The sequence below is a fragment of the Loxodonta africana genome, chromosome 16 (assembly GCF_030014295.1).
Source record: "Loxodonta africana isolate mLoxAfr1 chromosome 16, mLoxAfr1.hap2, whole genome shotgun sequence".
NCBI classification, from domain to species: Eukaryota; Metazoa; Chordata; class Mammalia; order Proboscidea; family Elephantidae; genus Loxodonta; species Loxodonta africana.
In genome coordinates, this window is record NC_087357.1 from 60116873 (window position 1) to 60129228 (window position 12356).

General features: G+C 41.0%; 1 protein-coding gene across 1 annotated transcript in view; it reads right to left on the reverse strand.

Annotated features, from left to right (window-relative positions):
• RTKN2 (rhotekin 2) overlaps positions 1 to 3411 on the reverse strand; it is an 88180-nt gene extending 84769 nt beyond the window's left edge. The window contains exon 1 of the mRNA XM_003409284.3: positions 3117 to 3411. Within this exon, the coding sequence (XP_003409332.2) occupies positions 3117 to 3176 (60 nt within the window). The 5' untranslated portion in view covers positions 3177 to 3411. The remainder of the gene's footprint in view (positions 1 to 3116) is intronic.
• Positions 3412 to 12356: the final 8945 nt, after the last annotated feature.

Consider the following 12356-nt stretch of genomic DNA (forward strand, 5'->3'; position numbering starts at 1 on the left):
AAAGAACTGCACAACAGAGTGAACCCTAATCTAAACAATGGACTTAAATTAATAAAAACGTCAGTATTGGTTTATCAACTGTAACAAACGCACCACACTAATGCAAGATGTTAATAACGAGAGAAACTGTGGAGCAGAAAGGGAGTATATAGGAATTCTCCATTTTTTGTACAATTTTTCTATAAACCTAAAGCTGCTCTAAAAATAGTCTATTAAAAAAGGAATAGGGCTAGGCCAGAATGCAAATAGGGCTCCTACACATAGCTCATACACTTGAACAACTATACCAACATATCATACATATTGGATCCTCAACAGATCATTAATTTACTAGAAATCAAGATTTTGTTAACAATCAGGGCAGCCAAAGTTCGTTAACAGGAAAGGATTGAAAAGTACTTTACATCAAGTACTTGAAAGTAAAAATCTAGAATATATAGAAGTCAGGAACCTATTAGATTTTAAGAGCTAGAATGGTACAAAGGAAGTGCAAAGAAAATGGCCTTAGTGTAGGTACTAAGAACTGACAAAAAGAAAATTGAAGTTAGGTCGCCGATAAAACGGCTACAGTAATCCAGATAGAAACTATCATCCACTTGCTGGAAGTAGTTAAACCAGACTGGCTAAGAGACCAAGATAAAGACTGCATAAGAGGATATATAGTATGATCTCACTTTTCTCAAAAAAAGAATTTTAAGACAGGAAAACATCTGGAAATTGTTAATAATTATCATTCTGGGGAATGAAATTGGACAAGAAATTCTCAAATTCATTTCCTTCTGTATAGACTGACTTTTCTGCAGAGATAGTATCACTTCTGAAATTTTATTTTATTTTTTGAGATTTCAAATGCTTAAACATTTGTTTAAAAAAAAAAAGGAAGGAGACTGCTCTAACTTCTCAGATGAATGGGACAAAGAATAAGAATAACCGCCTCTCAAGCATATCCTGAGTGTTACCTTAAATGCTGTGCTAAGTGCTTTAGAGTGGTTCTCAAGTCCCAACAACCTTCTGGGATAGGCATTATATCCGTTTGACAGCTGTGGAAACAGAGAATTAGAAAAGGCAGGTAACTTGTTCAAGGTTACACAACGAGTGGAATTTCACCTTCATCTGACTCCAAAGCCACTCTTCTATGCTATGAGGAGTCACAGATCAGGGCATGAATTGCTATCAGGAGCCATGGAGTCAATTCCAACACAGCAACTCCATGTGACAGAGTAGAACTGCCCCACAGGGTTTTCTAGGTTGTAATCTCTACAGAAGCAAATCGCCAGGTCTTTCTCCTGTGGAGCGAGTGGGCGGGTTCAACTGCCAACAATTTGGTTAGCAGCCTAGCGCTAAACCTTCATGACACCAGGGCTCCTTAAGGTTTGAAGACCTCAAAATCCCGTTTTTTATCCCAGTTAGACTGCAGTTTTATTAATACCAAGGGAAATACAAATGGCAATTCTGTGTTAACCAAGTTTAAAATTTTCTTACTGACTCTCAATATTCCTGATAGGTTGAAACCTATTACTATTTCGTGAGTTTACTCCAAGATCCAAACATCTCAATTATTTACATTTCATCCTGCCCAAGAAATCACTAAGTATTGTACCTTCCCACTTGTAAACTATCCAACCTTTATGTACACTTTGAGCCCTGGTGGTGCAGTGGTTAAACGCTAGGCTGCTAACCAAAAGGTCGACAGTCTGAATCCACCAGCCCTCCTTGGAAGCCCTGTGAGGCAGTTCTACTCTGTCCTATAGGGTTGACGACGGCAACGGGTTTTTATGTACACTTGATATTTAAACATTTACATCTGTTCCACGCAGCTAAACTTCTTTCATGAATTTATTCTATTGTCTCTTCTGTTCCATCCCTCAATATTACTCCTACACATAGCTCATACACTTGAACTCTACCAACATATGATATATATAAGATCCTCAATAAAAAAAGATCCTCACTAGATCATTAATTTACTAGAAATCAAGATTTTGTTAACAATCAGGGCAGCCAAAGTTCGTTAACAGGAAAGGATTGAAAAGTACTTTACATCAAAATCTTTGAAATTGTTGGCATAAACAGCATAAATTACTGATAAATGCACTGGATTTTTTTTTTTTTTGCATAATGATCTTTATGTTTTGTTTCATTTTTCCCAGTATTATTGAAGACTTCCTAACAATTTTCTACCTACTGAGGAAATTCCAGGTTTCTAAACAAAGATACTAGGTTAAATAATACGGAGTTGCTGGATTTCTATGTCAAAATTGGTAGAATATTTGCAATTTCATTTGGTTTAATCTACTTCAGAAACAGGTGGGAGAAGGTGGAGATTACAATGGAAGTGAAGATTCCACTTAAAGGCATCAGAGTTTTCTTTTAAGACTCTAAAAGTTATGATTAGGAGTGGAAAATACAATAATAATATAGCATTTTAGTAACTGGTTTTGTCAAAAAACAATGTAGGTCTTTGTTAAGTAAAAAGGTGTCTAACGCACATTTTAATGGCTAAAAAGCAAACGCGAAACTTCTAATTCAAAACGTTCTCCCCTCTCTTTTCTAATTATTTGTGAAAGAATCCACTATCAAAGTTTCAACTTTTTAAATTCGGAGTTTGTGGTTTGATTCCTTCTCTTAAACTCACAGGCTGTGGTTTCTTTCCCCACCCTGCCCCTCAGTTTGCACGGCAAATACCCCTCCAATAATTGAACTTTCCATTAAATCCAGGAATAGGCAAACGCTAGCCTGAGGTGGCCTTCTTGGAAATCCTGGGGCTCCCATTTCCCGTGGGGCACCCACACTTGTCAAAAGACCAGCGTCCAAGCCCTGGGGAGCGCGGCTGGCAGGTGCGTCCGGAAGCGCGGGGAGACTCCGGCCACCGCGTCCCCATTCCGGGCCTCAGTGTCCTGTCTAAGAAATCGGGGGTGGTGGCAGTGTGCGCAGATTTCCAAGCTCCTTTAGAGCCCGAGAGTGCAGTCTCCGAGGCTCTCTTTTTTTCTGGCCACAGCGGAATACCAGGCCCGGGAGAGGGGGCGGCTTTTCCGACGTCGGAACAAAGACGCGACGTGACACCTTGTAGCCGGGGTCCCCGTCTCCGCCCGCGGCCAGGACACGTCCTTACTCACCTGCTGGGCGGGAAGCCCCGCCAGGCCGAGCTCCGGACCCCTCAGGGCCGGCGCCTCCATTACAAGCGCAAACAGCCCGGGGCGCCGCAGCGCCTCCGAAGGGAAGATTTGAAAAGCCCGCCGCCGGTTGGAAGCCGCAGAGGACGCCAACCGCCCGGCCGTACCAAGTCGCGGGCGCGGGGGGGAAGGGGGCCAGGGATGCGGGACGGTGCGCGCACGCGCAGTGGGCCCGTCCCGCGCCCACAGCTCCCGGAGCCGGGACCTTAAGCAGTCGGGAGTTCACCCTGCCAGCCGGGCGGAGAAGTGGGGAGCGGCGAGCTGACTTAAAGCACTGATTGGGATGTGGGCGGTGCTGGGACGGGAGTGGGTGGGGCTATAGGGAAAGCATCGGAGGTGCTGAGCCGACCTGACCCAGCGCGGGAATTAGAGTGGCGTTTTCCATGACTGGGATCTCTCTTCTGTCTGCATCCCGCCAAACTCCGTCCCAAGCGTTCAGGGGCCGGCTGACTCAAGGCTTCTGTCACTGGGCACCTACAAACAGCTCGAGGACCACTGGTGTCACTTGGACCATCTCTCTCCCAGACAACCAGGTGACATTGCTGTCAAACATAGAACTTGCCCTCTCCTCTCACAGAGCACCTGGTTGGCACCCAGGGTCACTCAGATATTACAGCCTTGTTAATCAGGCTCTGAAGACACCATGTTGGGCAATTCACAAAATCTTCTTTTGCCTCCGCTGTTTATAATCCCAGATGTACCCCCCACCCCACCCCAAGTACTCTTTCCTTTCTTGCAAAACACTCCATTCATTACCTGCTTTTTCCTTGTAATTCTCCCACCAACTTCCAAGGTGACAGCGGAATGAGGTACTTTTCCCCCAGAGCCCCATTTCTCACTGCCCCTAAACATCAGCGCAAAGACTGTTTTCAATAAAATGGTTTTGATATTAATGCGGGTAATATGGAACGTTTAAAAAGCAAAATTGAAGTGGTGAAGACTTCAGACTTTTATCAGATTCTTACAATTTATTGTCCCCGGACGATCCTGACTTACCCTTGGAAAGACAACAGGAAGCCTCTTTGGGCGTCTACCATTTTTTCTCCAAAATCAACACTCCACCCTCACCTCAGAGAAGGCCCCAAAGCATCTCTCCTTCTATAAATGGCAACCATGGCTTTTATTTGCCTGGGACAGTCCCTGTTTGGGCCTGTTGTCTCAATGTTTGACCCATTTACTACTGTCCCAGGAAAAGTTTGTTTAGATATTAAATTACATGGTCACCTTATCTAAAGCGGTGTGTTTTGAAGATACACTTCCGAAAATATAATGACTGCCCTTAGTTCACGTGGATAATTTTCATCTTAGATGCCATTTGAATTAGGTGATACTAGAAGCCGCCCAGCTAGGAATGACACCTCCCATATCCTTACATAAATGATAAAATATGTAGAGCTTAAAGTCACAGAGTTTACCTTATTGTCTCCAAACACAGATCTAAATTCCACAGTCATTAGGCTCCCCTTCCAGAGTGCACACCTCTCTCCTTAGGCTTGGCACTTCGTGGTGTAATTATCCCCTACTCGAAGTGAGCTGAATGAGCTTAGTGTATTATCTGACTCATAAAAGAAATACACACACACAGATCATCATTAGACATGTAGTATTTATCATATTAGACACACAGCTTGAAGACTCAGATCAGAATATATTTAGAACCCATCATTTGATGGAAAGTCAGCCAACGGCAAGCCAACCAATTTGAAATTGGACACCGATGCAGGAATATTTGTTGAACGAATACTGGGTATAACTGAAGATGCATTCATTTATAATACTCAGAGAAAGGGACCTAGGAAAAGTCATATTTAGTAACTATTACCTGTAGGACAGATAGTTTTTATTATAGACGTTTCTCTCTGGAAAAGAAGACATGATGTGGTACTATCTATTTTTCATCAAGGGGTGTTCCCAGGAAATGTTTATGATACAACTATTACACGGTAATTAAAATACCTCAGAGTAGGACCATTTTTCCTTACTTCTTCCCAGGTCCTTTCTTGTTACTACTGCTAGTTTCATCAGACATCAATTTCCCTGGTGTATGTTGTGTGTATATGAATAGAATCATCAAGGAAATTACCAAGAGGTTAAAGATTTCACATGTACTTAGGCATATTAGCTTGAGAATTTATTTACTCATTCTTTATTTATATGTAATTTTTTCAAAAAATGGTAGGAAATACTACCTTTCACCATCGCAAATATCTGAGAGTTAACATTTGAGCATCTCTTGATGTATGTATCCACAATTTGTCTGTCAGTTTGTCCTACTGTAGCGGCTTGCGTGTTACTGTGATGCTTGAAGAAATGCCACTGGTATTTCAGATACCAGAAGGGTCACCCATGGTGGACAGGTTTCAACAGAGCTTCCAGACTAAGATAGACTGGGAAGAAGGACCTGGTGAAAACCTGACAAATAGCAGGGGACCATTGTCTGGTATAGTGCTGAAAGATGAACGCTTCTGGTTGAAACGAGCTGAAAATATGACTGGGGAAGAGCTGCCTCCTCAAAGTAGAATGCACCTTAATGACATGGATGGAGTGAAGCTTTCAGAATCTTCATTTATTGAGGTGGTGTGACTCAAGATGAGAAGAAACACTGCAGACATCCACTAATAATTGGAAAGTTGAATGTACGAAGTATGAACCTAGGAAAATTGGAAGTTGAAAAAAATGAAACGGAATGCATAAACATCAATATCCTAGCCATTAGTGAACTGAAATGTACTGGTGCTGTCCATTATGAATCAGAAAATCATAGGGCCTGCTACGCCAGGAACGACAAATTAAAAGGAGCAGCATCGCATTCATTGTCAAAAAGTACATTTCAAGATCTATTCTCAACTACAACACTGCCGGTAATAGGACAATATCCATATGCCTACAAGGAAGATCAGTTAATACGAATATTATTCAAATTTACATACCGACGACTAATGCCAAAGATGAAGAAGTTAAAGGTTTTTACCAACTTCTGCAGTCTGAAATTGATCAAACTTGATATCAAGATGCATTGAGCATTGATAATTACTGGTAATTAGGATGCAAAACTTGAAAACAAAGAAAAAGGATCTGCAATTGCAAAATATAGCCTTGGCAATAGAAATGACACCTACACAGGAGATCGTGCGATAGAATTTTGCAAGACCAATGACTTATTATTTATAAATACCTTTTTCAACAACATAAACAGTGACTATACATGTGGACCTTGACAGATGATTACACAGTAATCACATGGACTACATCTGTGGAAAGAGATGATGGAGAAGCTCAATATCATCATTCAGAACAAAGCCAGGGGGAGACTGTGGAACAGATCATCAATTGCTCCATGCAAGTTCAAGTTAAAACTGAAGAAAATTAAAACAAGTCCATGAGAGCCAAAGTACAACCTTGAGTGTATCCCAACTGAATTTAGAGACCATCTCGAGAATGGATTTGATGCATTGAACACTAATGACCGAAGACCAGAAAAGTTGTGGGATGACATTAAGGACATCAAATGTGAAGAAAGCAAAAGGTCATTAAAAAGACAGGAAAGAAAGAAAAGACTAAAATGGATGTCAGAAGACCTGCTCTTGAACATAGAGAAGCTAAAGCAAACAGAAGAAACGATGAAATAAAAGAACTGAACAGAAGATTTCAAAGGGCAGCTCGAGAAGACAAAGTAAAGTATTATAATGAAATACGCCAAGACCTGGAGTTAGAAACTCAAAAGAGAAGAAGGCGCTTAGCATTTCTCTAGCTGAAAGAACTGAAGAAAAAATTCAAGCCTTAGATTGCAATATTGAAGGATTCTATTGGCAAAATATTGAATGACAGAGAAAGCATCAAAAAAGTATTTTTAAAAAAGAAAAGACAGAGAAAGCATCAAAATATTGAATGATAGAGAAAATATTTTAAAAAATTGGTCAACATTCAACCATTTCAGGAGGTAGCATATGATCAAGAAGCAATGGGACTGAAGGAAGAAGTTCAAGCTGCACTAAAGGTGCGGGCAGAAAATAAGGCTCCAGGAATTGACAGAATACCAATTGAGATGCTTCAACAAAAAGATGCAATGCTAGAAATGCTTACCTCTCTATGCCAAGAAATTGTGAAGACAGCTACCTGGCAAACCGACTAGAAGAGATCCATATCTGTGCCCATTCCAAAAAAAAATTGATGCAGCAGAATGGGAAATTATCGAACAGTATCATTAATATCACACACAAGTAAAATTTTGCTGAAGATAATTAAAAAATGGTTGCAGCAGTCCATTGACAGGGAACTGCCAGAAATTCAAGCCATATTCAGAAGAGGATGTGGAAAGAGGAATATCATTGCTGACGTCAGATGAATCTTGGCTGAAAGCAAAGAATACCAGAAAGGTGATTACCTGCGTTTTATTGACTACACAAAGGCATTCTCATGTGGATTATAAAAAGTTATGGATAACATTTTGAAGAGTGAGAATTCCAAAACACTTATTTGTGTTCATGTGGAACCTGTACATAGACCAAGAGGCCATCATTTAAACAGAACAAGGAATACAGTGTGCTTTAAAATCAGGAGAGTAGTGCACCATGGTTTTATCATTTCACCATTCTTATTAAGTCTGTATGTTGAGCAAATAATCAGAAAAGCTGGACTATATGAAGAAGAATGTGGCATCAGAATTGGAGGAAGTCTCATTAACAACCAGAAATATGCAGAAACACGACCTTGCTCGCTGAGACTGAAGAGTACTTGAAGCAGTTACTGATGAAGATCAAAGACTATAGCCTCAGTATGGTTTCCACTTCAACATAAAGAAACCAAAAATCCGCACAAATGGACCAATAAGCAACATCATGACAAGCGGAGAAAAGATTGAAGTTGTCAAGTATTTCATTTTACTTGGCTCGGTAATTGACGCCCATGGAAGCAGCATTCAAGAAATCAAAGGACATATTGGACAAATATGCTACAAAAGACCTCTTTAAAGTGTTAAAAAAACAAAGATGTCACCTTGAGGACTAAGGTGCACATGACTGAAGCCATGGTATTTTCAATTGCCTCACATGTGTTTGAAAGCTGGACAACCAATAAGGAAGACTGTCATGGATTGAATTGGGTCCCCCCAAAAATTGTATACTAACTTGGTTAGGCCATGATTCCCAGTATTGTGTGGTTGTCCTCCATTTTGTGATTGTAATTTTATGTTAAGAGGATTAGGGTGGGCTTGTAATACCACGCTTACTCAGGTCACCTCCTTGATCCAATGTAAAAGGGAGTTTCCCTGGGGTGTGGCCTGCACCACCTTTTATCTCTTAAGAGATAAAAAGAAAGAGAAGCAAGCAGAGAGTTGGAAACCTTATACCATCAAAAAAACAGCATCAGGAGGAGAGCGTGTCCTTCGGACCTGGGGTTCCTGCACCTGAGGAGCTCCTCGACCAGGCGAAGATTGATGACAAGGAACCTTCCTCCAGAGCTGACAAAGAGAAAGCCTTTCTCTGGAGCTGGCACACTGAATTTGGACTTGTAACCTACTAGACTGTGAAAGAACAAATTTCTTTTTGTTAAATCCATCCACTTGTGGTATTTCTGTTAGCAGTACTAGATAACTAAGACAAAGACCGAAGAAGAATTGATGCCTTCAAATTATGCTGTTGGTGAAGAATATTTAATATACCATGCACTGCCAGAAGAACAAAAAAACCTGTCTTGGAAGGAAGACAGTCAGAATACTCCTTAGAAGCAAGGTTGGCAAGAGTTCATCTCATGTACTTTAGACATGTTATCAGGAGGGAACAATCCCTAAAAAAGGATATCATACTTGGTAAAGCAGAGGGTAGTTGAAGAAGAGGAAGGCCCTCAAAGAGATGGATTGACATGTGGCTGCAACAATGAGATCAAACAGCAACAACTGTGAGGATGGTGCAGGACCAGGCAGGGCTTTGTTCTGTAATAAACGGGGTTGTCATGAATTGGAACCGACTCCACAGTACCTGACAATAACTTATATATATATAAAGAGGGAGAAAGGGAGCCAAGGTAAAGATGCTAAGCAGAGGTGCAGCACTTACTTAAATGAAAGGTGATACTCATATCACCTTGTTGTTGTTGTTAGGTGCCGTGGAGTCAGTTCAGACTCATAGCGACCCTATGCACAACAGAACACTGCCCGGTCCTGCTCCATCCTTACAATCGTTGTTATGCTTGAGCTCATTGTTACAACCACTGTGTCAATCCACCTCGTTGAGGGTCTTCCTCTTTTCCGCTGACCCTGTACTCTGCCAAGCATGATGTCCTTCTCCAGGGACTGATCCCTCCTGACAACATGCCCAAAGTATGTAAGACGCAGTCTTGCCATCCTTGCCTCTAAGGAGCATTCTGGCCACACTTCTTCCAAGATAGATTTGTTCATTCTTTTGGCAGTCCATGGTATATTCAATATTCTTCGCCAACACCCCAATTCAAAGGCGTCAACTCTTCTTCTGTCTTCCTTATTCATTGTTCAGCTTTCACATGCATATGATGTGATTGAAAATACCATGGCTTGGGTCAGGTGCACCTTAGTCTTCAGGGTGACATCCTTGCTCTTCAACGCTTTGAAGAGGTCCTTTGCAGCAGATTTGCCCAATGCAATGTGTCTTTTGATTTCTTGACTGCTGCTTCCATGGCTGTTGATTGTGGATCCAACTAAATGAAATCCTTGACAACCTCAATCTTTTCTCCGTTTATCATGATGTTCTTCACTGGTCCAGTTGTGAGGATTTTTGTTTTCTTTATGTTGAGGTGTAATCCATACTGAAGGCTGTCGTCTCTGATCCTCATTAGTAAGTGCTTCAAGTCCTCTTTACTTTCAGCAAGCAAGGTTGTATCATCTGCATAACGCAGGTTGTTAATCTTCCTCCAATCCTGATGCCCTGTTCTTCTTCATATAGTCCAGCTTCTCAGATTACTTGTTCAGCATACAGATTAAATAGGTATGGTGAAAGGATACAACCCTAACGCACACCTTTCCTGACTTTAAACCAATCAGTAACCCCTTGTTTTGTCCAAACAACTGCCTCTTGATCTATGTACAGGTTCTTCATGAGCACAATTAAGTGTTCTGGAATTCCCGTTCTTCGTAGTGTTATCCATAGTTTGTTATGATCCACACAGACAAATGCCCTTGGATAGTCAATAAAACACAGGTAAACATCCTTCTGGTATTCTCTGCTTTCATCCAGGATCCATCTGACATGAGCAATGATATCCCTGGTTCCACGTCCTCTTCTGTAACCAGCCTGAATTTCTGGCTGTTCCCTGTCGACATACTGCTGCATCCGTTTTTGAATGATCTTCAGCAAACTTTTGCTTGCGTGTGATAGTAATGATATTGTTCTATAATTTCCACATTCAGTTGGATCACCTTTCTTGGGGATAGGCATAAATATGGATCTTTTCCAGTCAGTTGGCCAGGAAGCTGTCTTCCATATTTCTTGGCATAGACAAGTGAGCACCTCCAGCACTGCATCTGTTTGTTGAAACATCTCAATTGATATTCCATCAATTCCTGGAGGCTTGTTTTTCACCAATGCCTTCAGAGCAGCTTGGACTTCTTCCTTCAGTACCATCGGTTCCTGATCATACGCCACCTCCTGAAATGGTTGAATGTCGACTAATTCTTGTTGGTATAATGACTCTGTGTATTCCTTCCATCTTCTTTTGATGCTTCCTGCATCGTTTAATATTTTTCCCATGGAATCCTTCACTATTGCAACTCGAGGCTTGAATTTTTTCTTCAGTTCTTTCAGCTTGAGAAACGCCGAGCGTGTTCTTCCCTTTTGGTTTTCCATCTCCAGCTCTTTGCACATGTCATTATAATACTTTACTTTGTCTTCTCGAGAGACCCTTTGAAATCTTCTGTTCAGTTCTTTTACTTCATCAATTCTTCCTTTTGCTCTAGCTGCTTGACGCTCAAGAGCAAGTTTCAGAGCCTCCTCTGATATCCATCTTGGTCTTGTCTTTCTTTCCTGTCTTTTCAGTGACCTCTTGCTTTCTTCATGGATGATGTCCTTGATGTCATTCCACAACTCGTCTGGTCTTCGGTCACTAGTGTTCAATGTGACAAATCTATTCTTGAGATGGTCTCTAAATTCAGGTGGGATATACTCAAGGTCATATTTTGGCTCTCGTGGACTTGCTCTGATTTTCTTCAGTTTCAGCTTGAACTTGCATATGAGCAATTGATGGTCTGTTCCACACTCGGCCCCTTGTTCTGACTGATGATATTGAGCTTTTCCAACGTCTTTCACCAACATAAACGGTGACTATACACATGGATCTTGCCAGATGGAACACACAGAAATCAAATTGACTGCATCTGTGGAAAGAGACAATGGAAAAGCTCACAAAAGTATACATACCCAGAAATTTTTGAATATATGCACTTTTCGGTTTCCAGAGATCGTTCTAAGGACCTTCCTCTGGAGCCAACAGAGAGAGAAAGACTTCCCCTCAAGCTGGCGCTCTGAATTCAAACTTCTAGCTTCTTAAACTGTGAGAAAATAAATTTCTGTTTGTTAAAGCCATCCACTTATGGTATTTCTGTTATAGCAGCACTAGATAACTAAGATACCTGGTATCTTACATGTATGTTGCATGTATTCTTTTATATGGATCAAATATTACATAATCAGAAATAATTGTAAAATATTTAAAATATCCATATAAAAATCCAACAATGGTGATAATGTACAGTGTTATGGATTGAATTGTGTCTCTGCCTAAAAATATATTGGAGTCCTAACCCCCATACCTGGGAACATGACCTTATGTGGAAGTAGGGCCTCTGAAGATGCTATCAGTTAGGTTAACATGAGGTCATACTAGGATGGGTCCTAATCTTATATGACTAATGTCCTTATGATAAACGAGGAGAAGATATACAGCAATAAAGAGTATATAACCATGTGAAGATGCGCCTACAAGTCAAGGAAATCAAGGGTCAGCAGCCATCATCGGAAGTGAGGAGACAGGCATGGAACAGATTCTCTCTCAGAGTCCCCAGAAGGAATCAGCACAACAAACACTTTGATTTCAGACTCCTAGCTTCCAGAACTGTAAGACAATGAATTTTTCTTATAAACCACCCAGTTTGTGGTATTTTGTTCTGGCAGCTTAAGAAACTAATAACCCAGTGACCTAATACATATGATATTTTGA